General features: G+C 41.6%; 1 protein-coding gene across 11 annotated transcripts in view; it reads left to right on the forward strand.

Moving 5' to 3' along the window:
* The window catches only part of GTF2I (general transcription factor IIi), a 113,076-nt gene that overhangs the window by 74,509 nt on the left and 12,584 nt on the right, over nucleotides 1-25,983 (forward strand). For all 11 annotated transcript variants that reach the window (XM_055339430.1, XM_055339432.1, XM_055339436.1 and 8 more), the window contains 9 exons: nucleotides 985-1,168; nucleotides 4,339-4,397; nucleotides 4,967-5,038; nucleotides 12,049-12,232; nucleotides 13,386-13,444; nucleotides 17,680-17,751; nucleotides 18,808-18,991; nucleotides 19,614-19,672; nucleotides 20,062-20,136. In XM_055339430.1, coding sequence (XP_055195405.1) covers nucleotides 985-1,168; nucleotides 4,339-4,397; nucleotides 4,967-5,038; nucleotides 12,049-12,232; nucleotides 13,386-13,444; nucleotides 17,680-17,751; nucleotides 18,808-18,991; nucleotides 19,614-19,672; nucleotides 20,062-20,136 — 948 coding nt within the window. The remainder of the gene's footprint in view (nucleotides 1-984; nucleotides 1,169-4,338; nucleotides 4,398-4,966; nucleotides 5,039-12,048; nucleotides 12,233-13,385; nucleotides 13,445-17,679; nucleotides 17,752-18,807; nucleotides 18,992-19,613; nucleotides 19,673-20,061; nucleotides 20,137-25,983) is intronic.

The following is a 25,983-nucleotide window of genomic DNA, read 5'->3' on the forward strand; positions in this document are numbered from 1 at the left end:
TGGCTCAGCAGTTGAGTGTCTGCCTTCAGCTCAGGGCATGATCCCGGGTCCAAGGATCCAGTCCCACTCCCTGCAAGGAGTCTGCTTCTCTCTCTGCCTCCCTCTCTGTGTCTCTTATGAATAAATAAATAAAATCATAAAAAACAAACAAACAAAACTGCAGTGTCCCAGACACCTTGTCATTTCAGCTCTACATTTCAAAATGGGGAGTTGGGTGCCTGGCTAGCTCAGTCTGTAGAGCATGCCGCTCTTGATACACCCAGGGTCATGAGTTTAGTCCCCTTGTTGGGCATAATGCTTACTTTGAAAACAAACAATGCAAAATCAGGAGTTAGGTGAGGGGAAAGAATTGTCTTAATCTCAGTTCCATTATCACAAACATTACATATGATATTCAGTTGTACCCTGTTGTTTGGAGAATCTGACCCTTTCTAGTTTGTTTGATAAAATCACTAAGGTCTTCTCATTATATTTGATTCTCCATGTTTTTGACCTTTCGCAGCTGCTGCATTATTTTACCTTTGGACAAACATATCTTAGCAGAATCTTTACAATTCAGAAAAAAAATCTTTTACTTTAATTACTTTATCTAAAAAAAATCCTTTCTATACTAATGTTTGTCATTGAAAAATATCACTTGTCTTTCTGTACGTACTGCATGTATTAACTGATGCGAACCAGTGTGTTATTCTGGATTGCACATTCTTTAAATTTCAATAGAACATCTGGCTTGCATCTATGTTACCCCAAAATAATACACTGTTTGATTGCAGATTTGGTTAGACTACTGGCATCGTTGGTGTTCTTTTTCTTTAGTTTCATTGTAGTATTCTTGTGATTTAGTTATAGTTCAGAAAACAAAAAAGCAAAGATAAAGTAGTGAAAGTTACAGAGCAGTACATATTCAATTACTCTATTGTACAAACTGGTTGTGGTTAATCCTTGTAAATTAATGATTTTTCCTTTCTCTTCTTATCCTTAAAGCTCAAGCAATAAAAGCCAAAGGTCCTGTGACGATCCCATACCCTCTTTTCCAGTCACACGTTGAAGATCTTTATGTAGAAGGACTTCCAGAAGGAATTCCTTTTAGAAGACCATCTACTTACGGAATTCCTCGCCTTGAGAGGATATTACTGGCAAAGGAAAGGATTCGTTTTGTGATTAAGAAGTAAGACACTCTTTGGACTTTTGTCTTTGTTCTTATTTAGTGCGTCTTTTTATACTGTTGTCAAATGTTTGTTAACCTCTAGGGCTCTGTTTTAATTAAATTTGAGTTATATATTGTTTTATTTACCATGTTTTAATGTGTCTGTGGACAGGATTTTCTTCGTCATGCCCAGAGTTGGCTTCTGGAACATGAATATCTGCTCATGTGGTTGACTTATAGCTGTCATTCTTTTCTCCAATTTTCTGCTAAGTCTGCTAAAGAAAGGAATAAAGTATCAATGTATCAGCATAATATATATGTATATATTTTAAGATTTTATTTATTCATAGAGACACAGAGAGGCAGAAACACAGGCAGAGAGAGAAGCAGGCTCCATTCAGGGAGCCCAACATGGGACTCTATCCTGGGTCTCTGGGATCACGACCTGGGCTGAAGGCAGGTGCTAAACTGCTGAGCCACCCGGGCTGCCCATGTATCAGCATAATATTTTTTTAAAAAAGTAATATAGTACTTGTCATTAATGTGTCCTGTTTTTAGGGCTGAGGTTTTGTTTTGTTTTGTTTTAAGATTTATTTATTTATTTGAGAGAGAGAGAGAGAGAGAGAATCTCCAACAGACTCCATGATGAGCATGGAGCCCGATGTGGGGCTCAATCTCATGACCCTGAGATCACAACCTTAGCCAAAACCAAGAGATGGACCCTTAACTGAGCGCCCCCCCCCCAAAGGCACCCATAAATAGAGACTTTCTGCCATGGAAAGGGTAGGGTAGTGGTTAGGAATTGCAGCAGTGAGGGACAAAAATCCTTGTTAGTCACCTTCATACAGGAATATGCTTATCTCACCTGAGAAGGTCAGGGGTAAGATAATTAAAACTGGTATGGAAGGCTCTGCTTTTATTCTCCGGATTCTTCCTTCTTTGGGCTGCTAGTTTCCTTAGACCAATTATGTGCCAGATGCAGAAATTCCTGGCGTCCCAGCCAGGCAGTGTATGGAGGAGAGCCCACAGCTACCTGTGTTTCTCTTGGAAGGTGGCCTTCCTCTTCCCCAGTTAGAATTCTGTCAAGTGCTTATTCCTCAACCAGTTATAGCCATGAGAGAGATAAACCATCAGGCCCAAGGGTGTTACCATGAGTGTGCTTCTGCTGAAAGACATGCTTTCATTTGAAGTCTTGTGATTAGGAATGAATCTTTTGATTCTGTGTGCATATTATTATAACTGATTTTTGAACTTTTTTTCTGACATATCTTGAACTATAAACAGTAAATTAGGGGATCCCTGGGTGGCTCAGCGGTTTAGCGCCTGCCTTTGGTCCAGGGCACGATCCTGGAGTCCCGGGATCGAGTTCCACGTCGGGCTCCCGGCATGGAGCCCGCTTCTCCCTCCTCCTGTGTCTCTGCCTCCCTCTCTCTCTCTCTCTCTCTCTGTCCATCATAAATAAATAAATAAATCTTAAAAAAAAAAAAAAAACAAAACAGTAAAGTAGTGGAATGGGGTGCCTGGGTGGCTCAATTGGATAAATATCTGACTCTTAAGTTTTGGCTCAGGTTGTCATCCCAGGGACCTGAGATCAAGCCCCGCCTCAGGCTCTGCACAGAGTCTGCTTAAGATTCTCTCTTTCTCTCCCTCTTACCCCTGCCCCCATGTTCGCTCTCAAATAAAATAAATGTTTTTTAAAAAGTGGTAGAGTAATAGTATTATCATTTGCAGAAGTATTCAACTTCATTACTTTGGGAACACTCTGGTGCTGCTAAAAAAAAATGGAAATTTAACAACTGTTTTGATCAAAGATTACAACCAAGCATGCTTGCGTCTATACTGGTATTCAGTAAGGGGATGACAGCTTTTAAGATTTAACTAAGCATGAAAAAGACCCAAGAGGTATCTCAAGGTAATAAGTGAGCTGTCCTCCACAGAGAGAAGTCGTTGCAAACAAATTATAGTTTCAAGATCTAGTAGGCTCATGAAATTGAATTGTCAAACAAATGGGCTTATTCTAAAACCCTGACACTACCCAAGGACCATCAGTCAGCATCCCCTTTCCCCCATACATTGATAAATGAATACATTCATTGTTTTAAGAAAACTTGTGTGATCTATCATTTTATTGTGCTTTTAATATTAGAGGTTTTGAATTCATTTTTAAATAACAATATTTAAAGAAAATACAGAATTTATTTTATAAATTTGTTATATTTATATAGAACTTCTGTATATAAATTTTTTATATATAGCATTGCTTTTATTTGCTAACCTTGAAGGGTATAAAACTGTTTGGATGTTTAAATGTTAATGCAAGTGTATTGTTGAATAATTTAGGCTGTGCACATCCTGTTTCAGGTCCTTTCAATATACTTATTTGTGACAGGCTCTCTTCCACATTGAGAGGGACTTCTAAAGTCTTTCCCTAATAGTTAATGTGGTTATTCTTGATGTGTGTAAAGTATTTGATTGATTTAGAAGGGTAATTCTATAGAGCTTAGCATATGTTTTATTTATAGCTCACTAATATTATTTAAATATTATGTATACACCCTTGATTTAATCCTGTGCTTGTTTCCAACATTTTTGAGATGGTTGTTAATAGGGTCATGCTTATATCTGACCCAATTCCCACCCTTATCCACAACCCCAACTATAGCTCATTACATCAAAATGGAATGATGGGATATATGTTAGTTTATGAAAATTCTGTGATCTAGAAATTATGTTTTCTGGGCAGTTTTGTATTACAAAAACAAAACAAAAAAACAAAACAAAAAAAAAAAAAACAAAAACCAAAACATGTACTCTGTCTTGCAGGTGTGTTAGTATTGAAGTATAATTAGGATTTTTATAACCAATTTATAGATGTCTTAAGGTGAGGTAGTCCTGAGTATAATGTAAAATTAAAGGATCTCATTGAAAATTTTTGTGGTTCACTTCTTTTGGTATATGCTTTTATGAGATATCTTTGGGTTGCAAAGTGAAGTGTTTCCATGAAGGACAAATGCTCCAAGATGTACCTCTTGAAATCTCCAGAAATAAGGGTTTAATTGTGCTTAAGAGTCCAGATTGTCTCTTCTTTTTAAAACTAGTCTTCATGACTGAATATCAAATAAGTACTAGTAGTTGCTACTTTTGCTAAATGTTGCCTGGTAAATTCTTAGTATTTTTTTCTTACCTTACAGACATGAACTTCTGAATTCAACACGTGAAGACTTACAGCTTGATAAACCAGCTTCAGGAGGTAGGTCTCCAGTCTTGTTTCAAACTATGTGTCAAAGTGAGATCCCTGGCTAGCCCTGTTGGTAGAACATGTGACTCTTGATAGGGGTTGTGAGTTCGAGCCCTCCTTGGGCATAGAGATAACTTTTAAATAATGTGCAAAATCAGAACATTATATACAAGGAACACACAATATTGCAATACTATGCTTTCAAGAAGAATAAACTTACGTTCCTCCTAATAATCCATTATAATTAAATGTAAACATCACATTTCTGGGTAGGTGAAGAGAACTATACCTGTTCTACTTCTGAGACACAAAGTCTGGCACAGTGTAGCAGAGTGTTTTATCCACGTCTGTGTTGGTCAGTGGAATCCTCTCTCATCATCATCCACAGGACATAAAAGGGTTCACTTTTTAGAGCACAGAGCCATGGGTATCATACTTATTTGTGAGATGTGAGATCTTAGGGTCATGAGTTCGAGCCCCACATTGGATATAGAGATTACTTAAATAAACTTTAAGAAAAATCATAATACTTACTTGGCCTAGTTTAGTGATGGACATTTTTATATTTGTTGCTCTTACAGTGAAGGAAGAGTGGTACGCCAGAATCACAAAACTGCGGAAGATGGTAGATCAGCTTTTCTGCAAAAAATTTGGTAAGTCTGATTTCCTCCATGACTAAAGTATATTACAGAATAAGTTTTCTAAATTTTGCTTTAAGAAATTACAGTAAAAAAAAAGAAATTAAATACAGTGAGTTTCAGAAGAGCGTTCACCGATTCAGTCTTGTATAACCCCCCATGCTCATCACGTCACGCGCCTGCTTTAATGCCCATCACCCTGTTACCCCGTCCCTCTACTCTCCCGCCCAGCAACCCTCAGGTTGTTTCCTATGATTAAGAGTCTCTGACGGTTTGTCTCCCTCTGATTTCATCTGGTTTTATTTTTACTTCTCTCTCCTTATGATTATGTTTAGTTTCTTAAATTTCACATATGAGTGAGATCATACAGTATTTGTCTTTCTCTGACTTATTTTACCAGCATAATACCCTCTAGTTCCATCCATGTCATTGCAAACAGCAAGATTTCTTTTTTTTTTTTGGTGGTAATACTCCATTTTATATATATACCACATCTTCTTTGTCCATTCATCTCTTCATCTGTCCATTGACATCTGGGCTGTTTCCATAGTTTGTCTATTGTGGACATTACTGCTGTAAACCGGGGTGCATGTGTCCCTTCAGTTACTATATTTGTATCTTGGGGCTAAATACCCAGTAGTGCAATTCCTGGGTCATATGGTAGCTCTATTTTGAACTTTTTGAGGAACCTCTATCCTGTTTTCCAGAGTGACTGCACCAGCCTGCATTCCCAGCAACAGTGCAAGAGGGTCCCCTTTCTCTGCATCCTCTCGCCCATATCTGTAGTTTCCTGACTTGTTAATATTAGCCATTCTGACTGGTGTGTCACCTCCAGTTTTCTTTAATTGGTCAATATCCATCTGTAAATCATCAAGACCCATATCACAGGGGAGAGAGTGGTGCAGTGGAAACTCGAGCTCTTTTCCTGAGTAACTCTGACCCAGCATTACTGATATAGCGCCCAGCACCTGGCAGTCGTCCTTTGTCTTTGGGCCCTGTAGGAGCACGTGGTGCGTCTCTTTGTCGGAAAGGGCCTGGGTTGCAGTCTGTCATTGGAGGTCTGGTCATCTGAAAACACAGTGTGAACCACCTGTTTTCCTCTCGTTCCCTGGCCTTGCTGGCTCACATCCCTGAACACTTACCCACCCATACTTAGATTTGGTTTGGCACTGCAACATCTTTTGTTACCAAGGCTCATGTTCCCCTGCTTTGCCCTGATTTTCAGTGCCCTGCAATGGGATTGGTTGTTTCAAACCTGGGTGACTCTTGGTTTCTTCTTGTGTCGGTGGCTGTCCTCCTTGCTCATGACCACACCTCCCTTCAGTTCAGTCTGGACAGCTTGGGGTGCCGCCTGGCAGCTCGCTCCTGAGCCCTCTCGCTCTTTCCCTGCTGTGCTTTCTCAGCAGCTAATCCTTCCCATCTCACGTTGGGAACATAGTAGAGTCCCTACCCCCCCCTTTTATTTCCCCCCACTTTTAAAAGATTATTTATTTATTTATTCATGAGAGGCACAGAAAGAGAGAGGCAGAGACATAGGCAGAGGGATAAGTAAGCTCCATGCAGTCAGCCTGATGGTGGGACTTGATTCTGGGATTCTAGGATTACCCCTGAGCTGAAGGAAGACGCTTAACTGCTGAGCCACCCAGGCGTCCCAGAGTCCCAATTTCCTGATGGCTTTTGCATTTAAGTTTCTAGCCCTGGACATTCCCAACTGACACTCGACCTTTCTTTTTCCTCCACCTGTTTTTTCATAATTTTTTTTAAATTTTTATTTATTTATGATAGTCACACACACACACACACACAGAGGCAGAGACATAGGCAGAGGGAGAAGCAGGCTCCATGCACCGGGAGCCCGATGTGGGATTCGATCCCGGGTCTCCAGGATCGCGCCCTGGGCCAAAGGCAGGCGCTAAACCGCTGCGCCACCCAGGGTTCCCTCCTCCACCTGTTTTGATATATCTGCAGATTTCACATGGCCTAATTAAGATTTTTGTCCCATCGCCCCCGCCCCGCCCTTGCAACATATTCCTTTACCCAACCATTGTGTAGCACCACCCGCCACTTCGTCCCAGCCAAAGCCCCACGAGGATCCTGGATTTCTCTTCTCAATTCTCACATGGCCTCCTGCTGACAGACTTTCTGCCCACCCCAAATCCACACTCCTTTCTTCTCTGCTGCTGTCTCTTGCTGTTGTCAAAGTTGGTGCCACAAAGCAGCCAGGTTTTTTTTTTTTTTTTTTTTTGCAGCTAGGTTTTCATCTCATCAAAACATAAAATGGAGGCATTTCCCTTCCCTCTTTTCTGTTCCATGGCCTCCCATTTTTCTTGGAATAAACTCCACAGTCCCTGATCATAGCCACCCTGCCTTTCTTCTGGTACCAGTTGTTACTGCCATCTACTTATCTTTTATTTTTCGAAGGTCATGTCCTTGGGAGTGTGCCCCTGCTATGACCTGAGATGTTTTTGTGCCTCTTCTTTTCGTTTACATCTTAAATGTGGCCCCATTGGCCAGGTCTTTCCTGAGTTACCATCTACTGTTATACCCCTAAGCTCATTATATGTCATCACATTTTCTATCCTCAAGCACTGAGGGTGGTCTTCTGCCTCCCATTACAATACCCGTAGATAATGACAGCCAAGATCTTCTGTATCTTATCTGCTTCTAGAACTATGACTGGGGCTGGAGCAGGTACTGACCAAATCTCTGAATAGATAATGTCATGGAAATGTGTGCTAACGCCGTCAGGAACCACTGAGCCTTTCAGTCAGGTAGTGTACATTGGACCTCATTAAATTATGTCACCGAGTAGTCCAAAGGCAGTACAGGGGTGCCCCAGCTGTCCTCCACAGGGAAGGCTGCAGCAGAGGTCAGTGTGGGTGGCCCACAGGGGTTCTCACTGTTATTTGAGAGAAACCATTTGAGTTTCACCACAAAAAAAGCCAAGTCTCCTGGGTGACAATTCTTATTTGCCCTGTGGTTTCCAGGGGTCAGTGCATGGCGCTGGGTGTTAAAGCAGCTCTTAGGTGCATCTCAGGTGGCATCTTGGAACTTAGGTCACTGATCGCATGTTGTTGGCAGAATCTGTATGGATCATTTACCTGTAATGTTGACTTCAGATTAGAAGGCCTTGGGGAGAAGTCTGAAATTTTTTTTTTAATCTTTTTTTTAAAGTTTTTTTTATTATTTATTTATTCATGATAGACAGAGAGAGAGAGAGAGAGAGAGAGGCAGAGAGAGAAGCAGGCTCCATGCCAGAAGCCCGACACAGGACTCGATCCCGGGACTCCAGGATTGCACCCTGGGCCAAAGGCAGGCGCAAGCCACCCAGGGATCCCCTGAGCCACCCAGGGATCCCCTGAGAAGTCTGAATTTTAAGTTTTTTCTCTTCATCCCTGTTCTGGACAACCCAGCGTGAATATAGGACCTTAGTGACATTAAACTACAAACATACTGCACATCATTCTTGCTTAAACCAGGTGTGGCAAACATACTTGCTGAATCTCGCAAAAGATGCCGTTCGTGGGGCTTTTGTACCTTTAAAAATGGGAATAAGTGGCCAACGTTAAAAAGCCAGGGACTGGGGCACCTGGGTGGCTCCGCGGTTGAGCAGCTGCATTTGGCTCAGGTCGTGATCCTGGGATCCCGGGATCCTGGGATGAAGTCCCGCATCAGGTTCCCCACAGGGAGCCTGCTTCTCCCTCTGCCTATGTCTCTGTGTCTCGTGAATAAATAAAATCTTATTAAAAAAAAAAAAAAGACTTTAGTGACAAGTTCTCTCTTCTTGGTATACCTGGTCAGAAATCAGCTAATGAGTAATAAACTTAGGCATCTTTACAGCTTTAAAGATCATTATATTTCCAAGGCATTTAATAAAATGAATCAAATCAAGAAGGTCATTCATCATTGGAAAAGCCACCATAGTGTCATTAGAGTCCAGGAGTATTTGCATGAGCAGTTTAAACTTTGCCCTCATGTGTGGTTCTGGAAGTTGAGCTTGGGGGAAAATAGTCGGCCAAGTCAGCTGACTTGCCAAGCCATTGATGCTTGCCAAGCCAGCTGACTTGGCCTCATGGAAGGAAGAGGCTGTTGACAAGCCCTTATACCTCACCTAGAGTGGAGCTAGATTCTAACTCCCATAGGTGAGAGGCTAGTTGAAAGCTGCATTCAAGGAATGCTTCTTTCTGAGAGTTGAGCACAGGGCCTGTCCCTCGCAGCTCCACACCTACTGTGGACATAGCTTCTGACTCTCCTATGTTAGAGGCTTGTTGGAAGCTGCCTGCAAGGAATGCTTGTTTCTCAGAGTGCAGTAGGCCACATTTCCCGCGAGTCTCCACATGTGCTTTTGATCTACGTTCTAAGGCACTCACACGAAAAGTGGCCAACAGAAAAATGTTCTGGCCTTGTGTCAAAGCTAAGAAAATAGGTAAGAGCTTACACGTTGCTATGTCATAAACAGTGAAAAGCCTGGCTCTTTATTTTTTTTTAAATTTTTTAAAATTTATTTATGATAGTCACAGAGAGAGAGAGAGAGAGAGGCAGAGCCATAGGCAGAGGGAGAAGCAGGCTCCATGCACCGGGAGCCTGATGTGGGATTCGATCCCGGGTCTCCAGGATCGCGCCCTGGGCCAAAGGCAGGCGCCAAACCGCTGCGCCACCCAGGGATCCCTGGCTCTTTATTTTTATTTAGGTTCTTAGGTGAGTCTAGGACAAGAGAGGGTTGCTGCTTTTTTTAAAGGTTCCTAAAAGGCAAAGAGGAAAGCCTATGTTTTCTCTAAGTGTCAAACATAATAAGTCTAGATGGTTCCGCTGATTCTGCAGAATACTCAGTTTTAGGCCTTAGGCCCCTCTGGACGCCTGGGCACCAGGTGCTGAGAATGAGTCAGAGCAGAAGGCAGTGGACTTCCCCCAGGGGCTTTCATCCAGATGCAGAGAAAGGTGCATGGAGAAAAGGAAATGGATACATAATATACAAGGGGGGTTATATAGTATGGGGACAAGAAGGGAATAGGGAGTCGGATCATTGTATTCTCTAGAGGAGGCCTCACTGGGGACCAGCTGATGCAGTTGGCCTTCCCCCTCTCCTATAAATAACTTCTTTGTTAGAGTTATGACCATATTCTTTTTTGCTCTATTTCCATGAGTAATTATTATTCTATCACATATCCTATTGTAGCGTAGATTTCTCCTGGGTGTGGTGTGGAAGGCTCTACCCTATTTCTTGAGGGAGTGGTTCCTTTAAAGGTCAGAATCTTTATTACATATTGTGTGTGTGATTTCAAATACACATTCTTTACTTAGAGTGAAGAGATCCTGTACTTGAGCCCTTCAGATTTGGTGCTAGTGAAACAAGTTAAATGGAAGGCCTCAGATCTTTCTTAGTGCTCTGTTCAAGTATGGTTTCAGAGCAGAGATCGGAAATTTCATTTTTTCACTTTAAAATTCTAGTTCTCCACAGATTCAAAAGTGGAAAGGCAGTGCAAAACATTCCCATGTACCCAGTTTTCAGAATCTTTGATCATTAAGATTTTTCCACACTGTTCATCATTTCCTCTTTCTTCCCTTTGTAAGAGTGTTCTATAAAGCAAGTCATGTTACTTATATTGTGTTCAGTATGCCTCCGTGAATAGTGTTTTCATTTTCTTACATGAGCACCATGTAGTCGTCACACCTCACACCATCAGCTGTTTATCATTTACCTGAAAAGGACATTTAAAGGTTTTGCTTTGGGACGCCTAGGTGGCTCAGTGGTTGAGTGACTGCCTTCGGCTCAGGCTGTGATCCCGGGGTTCTGGGATCGAGTCCGTGTCAGGCTCCCCACAGGGAGCCTGCTTCTCTCTCTGCCTAGGTCTCTGCCTCTGTATCTCTCTCTGCGTCTCTCATGAATGAATGAATGAATGGGATGCCTGGGTGGCTCAGCAATTGAGCACCTGCCTTTGGCCCAGGGCGTAATCCTGGAGTCCTGGGATCAAGCCTCACGTTGGGCTCCCTGCATGGAGCCTGCTTCTCACTCTGCCTCTCTCTCTGTGTCTCTCATGAATAAAAAAATAAATCTTTTAAAAATAAATAAAACAAATAAAGGTTTTTCTTTGAATTTGGGTTTAAACAAGATTGGTGCATTAGCTTTGGTTGATACATTTCTTTTAATCTAAAGCAGTCTCTGCTTGCTATTTTTATTTCCCATTCCATGCATTCTTCGCAGAAGTTATTTCCTTTTAAAATGTCACACTCGTGTGGTTTAAGGGGTAAGGAACATTCATGTCATGGTTGCAATGTAAGTAAAGAATAGAGCCTGCAGTAACTTCGTGTGCAGGAGTCAGTTAACAGGATTATCACACTCACAGAACATGAAGCAGCAAAAGTCGGCCTCCAGATGCTTTGAAAAAGTAGTATCTTAAATTAGATTTTTTATTCTCTATGGTTGTTCTCTTATCCTTTTATTTCCTCCCAAAGATATTGAAGATTCTTTTGTAGTACCTTAGTGCTATTAAAAGATGGTCTTCAAATCCAAGGGCAAACATTATATGGTCTCATTCATTTGGGGAATATAAAAAATAGTGAAAGGGAATAAAGGGGAAAGGAGAGAAAATGAGTGAAAATATCTAAGGGTGACAAAACATGAGAGATCCTGAACTCTGGGAAACGAACAAGGGGTAATGGAAAGGAAGGTGGGTGAGGGGTTGGGGTGACTGGGTGACGGGTACTGAGGGGGGCACTTGGTGGGATGAGCACTGGGTATTAGGCTATTTGTTGCCAAGTTGAACTTCAAATAAATAAATAAACACATACATACATATATAAGAGGGTCTTCAAATCCGGAAACTCCCCTCCACCAGAAGTTAGCCTCTTGGTCATGGGGCATTCATTCTTGCCTTTGCTGTGCTGAATCTATTTCCATGGTTAGTGTGTATGTTTCCAGGGTTTACTTTGCTTTTCCGAAAGTTGACCACTACCTTTCTTTGCATTGTACTAAACGGTGATTTCAACAGAAACTTAATCTCCTGAATTGCTTTTCTTTTGTGAAGCGGAAGCCTTGGGGAGCACAGAGGCCAAAGCTGTACCTTACCAGAAATTTGAGGCACATCCTAATGACCTTTACGTGGAAGGACTACCTGAAAACATTCCTTTTAGAAGTCCCTCGTGGTATGGCATCCCAAGGCTGGAGAAAATCATACAAGTGGGCAATCGAATTAAATTTGTTATTAAAAGGTAAGATTATAATATCTGGAAACAAATTGTAATGCTGTCCTTAAGAAAAGATTAATTTCCTGCAAGTGGGTCTTTTGTTCCCTGCTCAGCTGGATTCACTCTCCATATTTAAAATCAGGTTATATTAGAGTTAGGTTCATGTGTTGAGCGAATGTTTATTTACTCCCAGATACCAGATAGATAAAACTGGGTCCAACGGGATCTTTGTCCTTGGGAGGCTTATTATATGAGATAAATGCAATAAGATGTTACCGGGTGCTTTGGTGGAGAAAGTGGGGGGTGGCAGGTTGATCGGTCAGCTGTGCATGAAGTAGTGTAAAGGGACTTCAAATACAGGAAATAATAAAAGTAGAGGAGGGATGGGTCACATAACTACACCATTCTTTGTGGAAGGAGTGATGCCCTGTGGGAATGGGAAGCCTGGCAGACGTGGGCACGGAGAAAGGCCTTTAGTACTGGACTATCAATGGAGTAATTGAAAGGTTTTAAAGCCAGTTTGTCTTAAAAGAATTTGGAGGGACGACTGGCTGGCTCAGTCGGTACCGTATTATGACTCTCATATTGCAAGTTGAAGCCCCAAGTTGGGCGTAGAGCTTACTTTAATAATAATACTAGTAATTTGGATTTGTATTTTAAAAGGATTCTTCTGCCTTGAGTTTGAAGGGTAGCAGAATGGGTGATATGGGGCCAGGGAGAGGGTGCAGAATGCCCGTCTTTAATACAGAAGGGTATTTATTAAAGCGGTAGGGGTAGAATGGGTAGCTGTCTGTGGCTTACTCATTGGGGTTCTTGCCTTTGTCACTGGGTCTCACTGTACAAGGGAGAGGGAACTTTAGGACAACAGGACCAGATATTACAGGTATTATGGTGGAGTTCATCTGATTTTAGAAATACTAGAACTGTTTTGGGTGAAATGGCGACTGTTTCTGTGTAGTTGAGCTTCAGATGCCTTTGAGGACATACAGATCTGAACCTGAATCTGTGAAAATTACTATTCTCAAAATAATCAAGTCCTCAAACTGATTTTTACCCCATTGGGTATAAAGGCAGAATGAACCATATTGGAAATTATTGGCAGTGCACAGCTGTGTGAGGAAGGCCTATAAAGCATTCCCTGCCTGCTCTCTTAATAATCTCACGCACCTTTTTGCAGACCAGAACTTCTGACCCACAGTACTACTGAAGTCACTCAGCCAAGAACGAATACACCAGGTAAGATAGTTATGAATTCCTTTTTAAAAGCTTAGATCAGTGTGTGTTAACCTTTTTGACAATCTTATTTTAAAGGGACAGAGCTCATCTTTTCTCCCTTCCCCTTCAAAATCATATGTTGACATTCAGTGCAGGCACACCTTGATTTATCAGTACACACCCAGGTAATTTTGGGAAGGCTCAGACTTTGAATGTAAATATTTTTTTATAAAATTTTATTTGTGAGAGACACACAGAGAGAAGCAAAGAGAGAAGCAGGCTCCCTTCGGGGAGCCTAATGTGGGACTTGATCCCAGAACCCCAGGATCACGCCCTGAGCCAAAGGTAGACTTTCAACCACTGAGCAACCCAAGTGCACCTCAGGCTTTGAATTTAGATCAGTGATGTTCAGTAGAAATATAACGTGCATCTCAAATGCAAGCCACATGTGTCATTTTTAATTTTCCAGTAGCTAAATCAGTGTTTCAACCTGTAATCAATTGAAATAAACACATGATGAGGTAAAACTCTTGTGCAAGTTTTATCCTTAGAGTACATTTCACTTCAACAAACCACATTTCAAGTGCTTGGTTCAGCCCCCACATGGGGCTAATGTGGCCTACCATGCAGATTGAGACCTTAATCTTTATTCACGCATCCCGTTTTTTTTGTTTTGTTTTGTTTTTTGTTTTTAATGACAAACACTGTAATTCCAGCAGCTGCAGTGACCTCATAGCCCAGTAGAACTGTGAGGTCTCAGTCTCAGTTGTGTGAATGAATGGTTTTATTTTCTTCAAAGAACTATAAGTCTGCCTTTATTTCTTTGCCATTTTTTTGTTTACCATGCATAATGTCAGAAAAAGTGACCACTGCTTGCCTGTATTCTATAGCTTACAGAAAATGGCACCCCCTACAGAACTAGGTGGTGTTTCTGAATTCACACAGTTAATTGTTCTTACAAATATTGTAGCAAAATGGTATACAAGGTGTCTATACTTAATACTGATCCTTCAGTTCTGAGGGTACTTGTGGGCAGCTGGCGAGAGTCAGCAAATAAGCCAAAGAGATTATAAAATTGTTTGTGTTGGGACACCTGGGTGTCTCAGCAGTTAAGCATCTGCCTTCGGCTCAAGTCGTGATCCCAGAGATCAGGATCAAGTCCCACATCAGGCTCCCTGCTTCTCCCTCCGCCTGTGTCTCTGTCTCTCTCCGTCTCTCTCATGAATAAATGAATAAATTTTTTTTTTAAAAATTGTGTTTATACTGGCGTACAAAGTGGTTCAGAAACATGGTACAAGGGAAACAGAATTCTCCTGTGCCAGGAATCCTGCTGGGTAAACGGCATGATCAATGAGCATCAGAAGCCACACAGCGACCTTCTTAATGTGCTTTTGACTTAGGCAAAGAAACAGTATTGGTGATAAAGACAGGATGACCTAGGCTTTGTTGAGAGAAGTGATAGAGAATTATTCTCAAAAGTGGAATGGGGTTAACCTGGATTAGTGGGATTATGATGAAAATCTCCATATGGGTCTTCATTTCTCAAGAGAGAAGTCAAATTCAAGGTTGTGATTAATGTGATCACTACTAAGTAACTTTTTTTTTTTTTTACGATTTTAATTTATTCATTCATTCAGAGAGATACAGGGAGAGAGAGGCAGAGACATAGGCAGAGGGAGAAGCAGGCTCCATGCAGGGAGCCTGATGTGGGACTTGATCCCGGGTCTCCAGGATCAGGCCCTGGGCTGAAGGTGGTGCTAAACCGCTGAGCCATCTGTGCTGCCCACTACTGAGTAATTCTGTTAGTGAATACAAACCTGAGAGTGGTAAAGATGTGCCTGGCACTAGATTTAGGTGTCCTGTTTTCAGCTGTACTTGATCTGTTGTCTTCTAGCATAGATACTTGAAAAGCCTGTCATTGGGGCACCTGGGTGACTCAGTCGGGTTGGGTGTCTGCCTCCAGCTCTGGTTGTGATCCCGGAATCCTGGGATTGAGCCCTGCATCAGGCTCCCTGCTCAGTGGGAAGCTTTGTTTCTTCCTCTTCGTCTGCCTCTGCCTGCAGGCCCCCCTGCTTGTGTGCTCTCTCTCTCTCTTTCTGTCAAATAAATAAAATCTGGAAGGAAGGAAGGAAGGAAGGAAGGAAGGAAGGAAGGAAGGAAGGAAGGAAGGAAGGAAGGAAGGGAAGGAAGGGAGGAGGGAAGGGAAGGAAAGAAGGAAAGGAAGGAAGGGAGGGGAAGGAAAGAAAGAAAAGAAAAGAAAGAGAAGAAAAGCCTGTCATCAAAAAATCCTCGATGTTTTAAATCATTAACGATACTTAGCCTTCCACCATTCCTAGGAGACCTTGGCAAGAATTAAAGTTGTCATTCTTCATTCTAACAAAATGTTTATCCAGTCTGCCAGTGAACCAGGCATTCAGCTTTCACTGGGCCAATTCCTGTCAACCTGTGTGACAAAAGTTAGTGATGCCATTAGGTCTACTTGATTCTTGGCATGACATAAGATTTGATAAAAGCTGTACACTTAAACATACTGTCAGGAAAAAAAAAACATACTGTCAGGCACTTTGCCCTCAATTTTGGGGAAGATACACAAATGTCACATGGAAGGAAGTCTTGGAGTTAACCAGGTGATTGCTGTTTGCAGGGGCAGAATCGGGATAGTTACTTACGTCCTGGAATTAGTGCAGAGATGGTTTTCTGTTAGTCAGCAGATACCAGCCTAGGAGTTGTAGCATAGGGCAGAAATTAGACAAGTGAACAGAAGCTCTTGACTTGGAGGAAGGGAGTCTTGATGTTTTTATAGTAATAATTCAAATCTGGCCTTTACCAGACTTAACTTCTTCCAGCTGAACAGTTGAGCCACACAATATTAAACCTTTGAGATGCTAGGTTTTCTTTTAGAGCAACTGTTTTTTAAAGTATTTCTACAGCAAAAGTAAACAGTGTGTTGTGAGATTTTCCGAAGCCACAGTGTCCCCAGCATTTCCCACTGCCTTCATCCACAAACACAGATGACATCCACACAGAGTGATCCTTGAGCTCCCCCCTCCCCTGCTCTCCTCTCTTTGTCCAGCCCCTCCCCTCAAAGCCCCCTCCCCTTACCCCCCAGGCCTCCAGCCACAGCTCCACTAAACAAGTCCTGCGTGTCTTCCTTTAAGTCAGTGACATCCTACGTGTCTTCTGCAGTGGCTCATTTTCCCTTTATCTAAAAGGGGATAGTTGTCTTCTAAATAAGGGGAATGAAATAAGCCAGATTATAGACGTGAATAGTGTCAAGTAAGCCCTCTCTGATCATCTCAACACGTATCTCTCCTGTATTTTTTCTGTAATGAGTGAAGTTTTGCTTTCTGTGGGCTTCTGGCCACACATCAGTTTGATAAGACAGGGAACGCCTATACAGGGAGCAAATACAATTGAGGGTGTTCTGTGAAGCAGGTGTAGGATGCCAAATCCCTGACACAGCTGCTTCTCTCTGTCCTGACGGCATTCTGTGCTACACCTCCAGGGCGGAATGCTCAAAGACCACTCACATAGAGTGCGCTTACGAATAGTTTCCTCCTCATTCACAATTTTTTTCCCTCATTCACAATATTAATTGAAATTTGCCTATGTCTTCCTGAAGTTCTGATATTTGATAGTGCAGGGAATCCTCCTCTTTAAGACCCAAAGATTTTGTTTCTTTCTTTTTTATTTTATTTTTTTAAGGTTTTATTTATTCATGAGAGACAGAGAGAGGCAGAGATACAGGCAGAGGGAGAAGCAGGCTGTGGGGAGCCTGATGTGAGACTCCATCCTAGGACCCCAGGATCATGCCCTGAGCCGAAGTCAGATGCTTAATCACTGAGCCACCCAGGTGCCCCCCCCAAAGGTTTTGTTTCTAAGAAGTCAAATTCAGAGCATCACTGGTTTGTACATCCCAAATGATTACGATGTTGTATGTCAGATATATCTGAATCTTTTAAAAAACCACCTCACTGGGAGAGATGCCTTTGTGTCTCAGTGGTTGAGCGTCTGCCTTTGGCTCAGGGCGTGATCCTGGAGTCCCGTGATTGAGTTCCACACCGGGCTCCCTGCATGGAAGCTACTTCTCCCTCTGCCTGTGTCTCTGCCTCTCTCTATGTGTGTCTCTCATGAATAAATAAATAACATCTTTTTTTAAAAAAGCAAAACAAAACAGCCTCACTGGGAAATCCAGCCTAATTTTGTGTCAGCACCAGGAAGGAACATTGTTAATTACATTTATTTCTGCTTTCCAGTCAAAGAAGACTGGAATGTCAGAATTACCAAGCTACGGAAACAAGTGGAAGAGATTTTTAATTTGAAATTCGGTAAGTAAGACCTAGTGATTATGTCTTAGTTTAGAAACCTAAATGAGAGTCAGTGTTCTGAATGAATTCTAACAGTTCGGGCCTATGAAAGTAAGTTCCCCAAAACTGGGTTTTCATTTATTTCTGCTACCAAATTTGCTACTTAACCTGAGCCAAGTTACTTTATTGCTCTCAGGTTAGGTTTTCTGGGATGTCCAAATGGGAGAGGAAGGGAGGAGTTGGGGGAAGGCTTGGTTCCACTGTACACTTCGAATCTGGCTAACACCGCACATACAGCAAATAGGTTTCATCGTTTGTTTCAACGTAGATTTGTTGACAGCGGTTTCCTGGAGCGCTGTCTTGAGGAGGATTCTGAGGAGATTCAGCAAGAGTGTTTCAGTTGATTGGGTGTGTCTATCATGGAAAAGGAAGTAAGGAGTGGGAGTGATAGCAATTTCCCCGGGGCCTTCCCATCCATCATTATTAAAAGGTGTTAACATTTTGTGTCCCAGATATGGAATCTGGAATCTTTGCCTCTGATCTCTCTAACTTGATGAATTCCACTTAGGTGCACCATATGCAACTCATATCTTTCAACAGCAAACTTGGCTCTTTCAGTATGCCTTGGCCCATAGTTTATTTCTGCCCAGAGCACAGAGATCATTTTGACTAGTAATAGAACTATCCTTTGGATTTCCTTAAGTGTTAAAATGTTCTTTTTCAAATTACTCATTTTTTAGGCCAGTTCGTCAGTTTTGCACAATATACTATGCAAAATGCTTCTAATAATTGAATCGAGACTCCCTTAATAAAAAAAAATACTGAGTGGATATCGCTAGATGATAGGGAATCTTTGCATAACACATTTGAGAATGCCGAAACGTTAACTTACTCTGGTGATCATTTTGCTATTTATGCAAATACCAAAGCATTATGCTATATACCTGAAACTAATGTAATGTTATATGTCAACTATACCTTGATAAAATGAAAAATTTTTAAAAAGAATGCGGACAAAAATAAAAGAATGTCTCTTAACATTTTACCTTACATGTGTTATATTTTCTTAACCTGCAGCTCAAGCTCTTGGACTCACAGAGGCAGTGAAGGTTCCATACCCTGTGTTTGAATCAAACCCTGAGTTCCTTTATGTAGAAGGCTTGCCAGAAGGCATTCCCTTCCGAAGCCCTACCTGGTTTGGAATCCCACGACTTGAAAGAATTGTCCGTGGGAGTAATAAAATCAAGTTTGTTGTTAAAAAGTAAGTTTAATTTGCCCATGTAGTCATTTCTGGAATCAAAACAGTAAAGTTTTCTTTCTATTTGCAGTTTTCCTAGCTGTACGCAATAGCTAAGGCTTTGTAGTCTGTGATGGGAAGCACAGCTCTGAGCTTAAAATCCTTTAACCTGTGTAGATTTTCTTCTTCCATACAAGGAGAAGGGTGACCCCCCTGCCTTACAGGGGTGATGTTCACCTTGGTCACAGGTACTGTGTTGACTCTTAACATTTCTCAGTAATTGAGTGAAGGATGAAGACGCAGATCTGTATCTCTTCCAGTATTCCTGAGGCAGCTCGTGGACAGCTGAGTTTCAGTGCTTGTGTTTCTTATTTACACATCTGCAGGATTTCCATGCTTGCAGAAAGTAAACTAGTGTTCATTAATTTTCATTTCATGGAAGAAGTCATTTACTCTTCAAATTCATGTAGCACATTATGGTGGGAGGGAAAAGTGAGAGTTGTTTTTATCCATAACGACAGAATGCATTGTCGCATTATGAATGATAGCATCTATAAAAAAAAAATCACTGCTTGTGATAATGTTTACTAGCTGTGAAGATCAATAGTATGGTGGCTATTGTAACATTTCTTGGTTTTCTTTATAGACCTGAACTAGTTATTTCCTACCTGCCTCCTGGAATGGCTAGTAAAATAAACACTAAAGGTAAGAGAACATATATGCTTTGTTACACCTCTGTGCATTAAAACATTCTTTATCGTCATTACCTAAATCACACTGAATCATGCGCTCGTGTCTTTTGGGGGCTTTCAGTTTATTTCTTGGCTTTTTAAGGTATTTTATATAATAGGCTCTCCTCCCCCTTTTGAGACATTTCATGAAAATTTCATGTTTGCAATCCTCCTTCATTCATGTTTCCACATCTACGTTTGAGACTAGGGTAGAGGATTACACTACCACTTTAATTCTTCAGGTTTCTTTGAAAAGACCCAAACTGTATGAATTTTAATACTCTGCTTTTATAAAGCATCTCCTTCTGGGTTTTTGTTTTGTTTTTTACAATATGCAGAAGTGATCACATGCTTCTTTTATAGCCTTGCAGTCCCCGAAAAGACCACGGAGCCCTGGGAGCAATTCAAAAGTTCCTGAAATTGAGGTCACTGTGGAAGGTAAGGCCACTCTGGGTAGGCTTCTGATGATTCTCCCAATTCACTGACAGTGTCCATCAATTCTTCAGTTTACTGTTTGTTTTTATGCAAATGAATTTTTGCAAAACTGGACTTACATGTGAAGAGCTACCTATAATAAAACTAAATTTCTGAATCTTTCTGATTGAAACTTTCACATTAGTCCACATGATGTTCCTGCAGAACATGGTAATCTGCTTGCAGGAAGATCACTAAATTTATTTTTTTTCTAATAATTAAGGGTGCAGAGAGGAACATGTGCAATTCTCTCTCTCTCTCTCTCTGTCTCTCTCTCTCTCTCTCTCTCTCTCTTTTTTGAGGTGAGAGGGCAGAAGGAGAGAGAAAATCCCAAGCAGGCTCCGTGCCAGGTGTGGAACCCAGTGCCAGGCTCCATTTCACAACCCTGAGGTCATGACCTGAGCCGAAATTGAGTTAGAGGCTTGCCAGATGAGCCACTCAGGCGCCCCTCCTATTCTTTTCAGTAAAGTGTTGAAGGGTGGTTTAAATGGCAGTTCCTTGGATTAAACTAGTTCCTACTACATCTTCAGGTTAATACCCTCTCCACTTGCATGGGGTCTGGAAATTTCATCTTTTCAGGTTCACAGTATTAAAGTACTTTCACAGTGTAGTTGATTCTCAGCCTACTGTTGGTATGGATATCATCTTCCATCTCTTCAATTCACTCAGGAAAAAAGGATTACTTCATTAGGATAATTCTTTGTTATCACATAACTTCAAGTTTTATATTGATGGTTTATAGTACTGGTACTAAGTGGAAACTTAGTCCCCTTTTAGTTATCTTGAGGGCATCTGGCTGGCTCAGTCAGTAGAGCATACAATTCTGTGTGTGTGTGTTGTTTTATTAAGTTTAGGCTCCACGCCCAGGGTGAAACCCAGTGTTGGGCTTGAACTCAGTGACCCTGGGCTTAGACCTCAGCTGAGATCAAAATTTGGACACTTAACCAACTGAGCCACCCAGGCATCCCCTCCCCGTTTTTTGAGAAAGAGAAAGGAGTGAGGAGCAGAGGAAAAGGGCGAGGGAGGAGAAAGAGTCTTAAGGAGGCTCCATGCCCAGTGCAGACTCAGAATCTGATCTCATGACCCTGAGAGGAGCATGCAACTCTTAATCTCAGAGTTGTGGGATGCCTGGGTAGCTCAGTCGTTGAGCATTTGTGTTGGGCTCAGCATGTGATCCTGGGTCTAGGGATCAATTCCCACATTGGGCTCCCTGCGAGGAGCCTGCTTCTCCCTCTGCCTAGGTCTCTGCCTCTCTCTGTGTGTCTCATGAATAAATAAATAAAATCTTAAAAAAAATCTTAGGGTCATGAGTTCAGGCCCCATATTGGTGTGGAGGCTGCTTAAAAAAATAAGTATAAGTAAAGTCTTGGTTATCAATTAGATGTAAGAAAAATAGAGAAATGAGGAGTTAATGTAATGCTTTAATATGATTAGGTCTATAGAAGTAAGGTTACCAAGTAGAAATTAGGATTGTATTCTGTTGTAAACAACTGTAATTTTACAAAGAGAGATGCCTGTTTTTCTTACATAAAAGAAATTCTGAAGGTAGGTTACCTTTTGTAGCTCCAAAATTCTAAGACTGGCTTCTCAATTTCCTCTTGTCCTTTCTTTCGTGGATACAGGAAGACCCATTGAACTCCGGCAGGTTCAGGTGTACATACAAAGCAAAGTATAGAGGAGATTTAGTATCAGCCCTCCCTGGACCCATTGTCAGCACAAGCAAGAAGCTGTTCTAGAATTCCCTAGCAGATTTATTTTTAGATCTCTTGATTGGGTGGGGAGAATTTAAAACTAAATAATGTGCTAACATTATTTCTGCTGTTAACGTGTTTATTAGATTTTTTAAGTCTGGGCTCCACCATTTAGTCAAATTACTTAAAATCTCTGCTTCAGTTAGTATATCTATAAAATGGTAAGAATAATATTTGACTCATACACTATTTTTAGAATTGAGGTATAATTCATATATAAAATTCACCGTTTTATTTTTTTAAATTCATCACTTAAAATTACACAACTCAGTAATTTTTATTATATTCATAAGGTTGAGCAACTGACCGACCGGTCGAAGTCCAGAACCTTTTCATCACCCAGGAAAAAACCCCATGGCTATAGCAGTTGTTCCCATCTTCCTGTCCCTGCAGCCCCTGGGAACCACTCATCTAGTTTTTTGTCTCTCGATCAGCTTGTTTTCAACGTTTCATATAAGAGGAATGACACACACAGTGGGAGATCCTTTGTGAGCAGCTTCTTTCATTTGGCATCATGTTTTCCAGGTGCATCTGGGTTGTAGCTTGTCCTAATTCTCCAGGGCTTCCCCTCCATCCACCTTTTAAGATTTTTGGTTAAATATACATGACATAACAAGGCTTGACCGTTCTTTTTTATTTTTATTTTTTAAAGATTTTATTTATTTATTCATGAGAGACACAGAGAGGCAGAGACATAGGCAGAGGGAGGAGAAGCAGGCTCCATGCAGGAGCCGGATGTGGGACTCGATCCCGGAACTTTGGGATCATGGCCTGAGCTGAAGGCAGACACTCAACTGCTGAGCCCCCCAGGCGTCCCGGTCTACATTTTTTAAACGTGCAGTTCTGTGCAGTAAGTGCATTCACATTGTTGTGCAACCATCACCGCTGTCAATCTCCAGACCTTTGTCCTCTTCCCCTGTTGAAACTCCACCTGGTCAATACGGAATTCCCCTCACTTAAGTAACTGCTGCTTCATTCTCCACCCCAGCCACACATTTGACGTTCTGTCAGCAATATACCAAGCATTCACGTTTCTCCATGTACTCACCACCACTTTTTATTGTGTTTCTTATTTTTTAAAGATTTTATTTATTTGGGGGGGGAGGGCAAAGGCAGAGGGACAGACTCCCAATTCATGCTGGCACCCTGTTCCAGAACCATGAGATCATGACCTGAGCCAAAGTCAGACTCTTAACCAACTGAGCCCCCTCCTCAGGCGCACCTTCTGTTTCTTACTTTTTGGATAATATCCATCCCATTGGGTGTTCCATTTCTTTTTTTTTTTTATGGTGAATTACATTACATCATGTGAATGTACCACATTTTGTTTATATCCATTTATCATGTAGACATTGGGGACATTTCTGATTTGGGGGTGTTATGAACAGTGCTTCTATGAACATTTGTATGGACATAAGTTTTTAATCCTTTTTTTTAAGGGTTTATTTATTTATTATTTTTTAAATTTTTTTTTATTTATGATAGTCACACACACACACACACACAGAGAGAGAGAGAGGCAGAGACACAGGCAGAGGGAGAAGCAGGCTCCATGCACCGGGAGCCCGACGTGGGATTCGATCCTGGGTCTCCAGGATCGCGCCCTGGGCCAAAGGCAGGCACTAAACCGCTGCGCCATCCAGGGATCCCGTTTTGAGGGTTTATTAAGTACAAATAAATGTATTAACTGGGATGGTCCCGTGTAATTGCTAATACTTTTGTTGCTTTGCAGTAGTTTCAGCAAGGGAAACAAGATAGGAATGCCCTTTAGATTGAGTAATAAACCCACTTATTATACTAGTTTAGAAACCCATTGTTTCTAATTCAAAAGGAAAGGGCTTAAGATCAGTGATGGCTTGGTGAAAAATGGTTTTGACCTGACTTGAGATGAACAGAGAATAGGTTTATATTACGTTCCCCATGCTGTAGAGGCCCTTGTCCCATGGTAGCTTTCTGTTGCTTAACAAGGCTATAAATGGACTCTAAATGTAAGTAATAGTCATTGAAATACCACTAAACAGTTGTTAGTATTTTAAGGTGATGTATGGAGTAAAAGCTGTGTCCATATCCAGGAACTTTTTGACCATTTAGTGAAGAGGCGAGGTATTTTGTTTGCACTATACTAATACTGTTTTTAAATTATATGTCATGTTTGTTTGGAATTGTTTTACTTTTAAAAAGTAAATTTTTTACATATGATTTATACACGGTAGAATGTACTCATTGTGATTGTATGGTTTAGGTTTTGGGAAATGTTTGTGCCACCACTTCAGTCAATTTTTTGAACATTTCCATCACTCTGACTTGCTCCCTGGTGCCCTCAGTAGCCAGTCCCTCCCAGTCGGGCCCACAGGCAACCACTAGTCTGCTTTTTGTCACTATGGAATGCTTCTGCTTCTTCTGAAACTTCATATAAATGGAGTCATACTGTATCTATTCTTTTTACGGCTGGCTTCTTTTTCTCAACAGAATGCTTTTTGATTTACACTTGGGGCATATTTCACTATCCCCTTTTTATTGCTGAGTGTTCCACCATGATGTGGATTCACCACATTTTGTTTATACATTTGTCAGCGGACATTTGGTTTTGTTTCCAGCCTTGTCTAAAAACGACACTGTGAACATGTGTGTACAAAGTGCGGCATATGTTCTCCCCCTCTTGAGATATTTAGGAGCAGAATCATGGAGCTGTTAATGTTCTGCAAAAGTACTGAACAGTTTTCCGAGGTGGTTTTGCCATTTTACACTCCTGCCAGGCATGTATGTGTTCCAGCTTCCACTCGTCCTCTCGGGATTCGGCATTGTCATTGTTTTAAATTAAGCTTTTCCAGAGGGTGTGTGGTGGTATTTCACTTAACTATCAACCTGAATGTTGCTTCATTAATGAAGAACGATAAGAACTAGATAGTTCAGTCAACTCCATTCGGTCTGTTGCTCCCAGACTCCTTTCTGTCTTGCTCTGTTACTGTCAAAGGCTTGGTTTACGAGCATTGACACAAGCAGAGTTGTGAGCTGGGTGCCTTAGTGGCCTCTTGCAGGGCTGTGGTGATGGGAGGGACTGATGGCCTCTCCATGGTTGTACCTGCCAGCTGGCACAGGCTGCTAGAACCAGCTAGTCCACATACACTTTGCTTTCATTGCTATACCATCTTAAGGAAGCTAGCATTTTTATTCAGGAGTTTTGAAATAATTAAAGAGTAGAATGTTGGGTCTGGACATTTTATTGTATTTATTTTATTTTTTAAAGACCTTATGGGGATCCCTGGGTGGCACAGCGGTTTAGCGCCTGCCTTTGGCCCAGGGCACGATCCTGGAGACCCGGGATCGAATCCCACGTCGGGCTCCCGGTGCATGGAGCCTGCTTCTCCCTCTCCCTCTCCCTCTCCCTCTCCCTCTGCCTATGTCTCTGCCTCTCTCTCTCTCTCTCTCTCTCTCTCTCTCTCTCTGTGTGTGTGTGTGTGACTATCATAAATAAATAAAAATTTAAAAAAAAGACCTTATGTATTTGTTTTAGAGAGAGAAAGAGAGCATATATGCGAATGGGGGCAGGTGCAGAGAGAGGAAGACAAGCAGACCCTGTGCTGAATGGGAGCCAGAAACGAGGCTCAATCTCATGTTCCTGAGATCATGACCTGAGCTGAACATCAGGAGTTAGACACTTAACCGACTGAGCCACGCAGGCATCCCTTGACATTTAATGGAGGATGACAGATACATGTCATATTGAATCCTCCATTCCCACCAACACCTCTAATACTGGTGAGGATTCTAAGGCCATATCCAGGCTAAGTTCAGAAGATGGGGATGGCCACACACATACTGAGGTTTTCCCTTGCTGACATTGAAGGTCTTGTCCACAAGCACATCAGAAACTATAGTGTGTAGTGTATAGTGTGTAGTGGTGAAGACCAAGGAACCAGACTCTGATGGCTGGTATCCCAGCCCCAGCACCTACTGTGTGGTCACCAGCAAGTTACATAGTCCCCAGGACTCGGTGTCTCCATGGGTACATTGGATGTGGTAATGTTACCTGTGAAAACTAAATTAGTGAACACACAAC

The sequence above is a fragment of the Nyctereutes procyonoides genome, unplaced genomic scaffold (genome assembly GCF_905146905.1).
Source record: "Nyctereutes procyonoides isolate TBG_1078 unplaced genomic scaffold, NYPRO_anot_genome, whole genome shotgun sequence".
Lineage (NCBI taxonomy): Eukaryota > Metazoa > Chordata > Mammalia > Carnivora > Canidae > Nyctereutes > Nyctereutes procyonoides.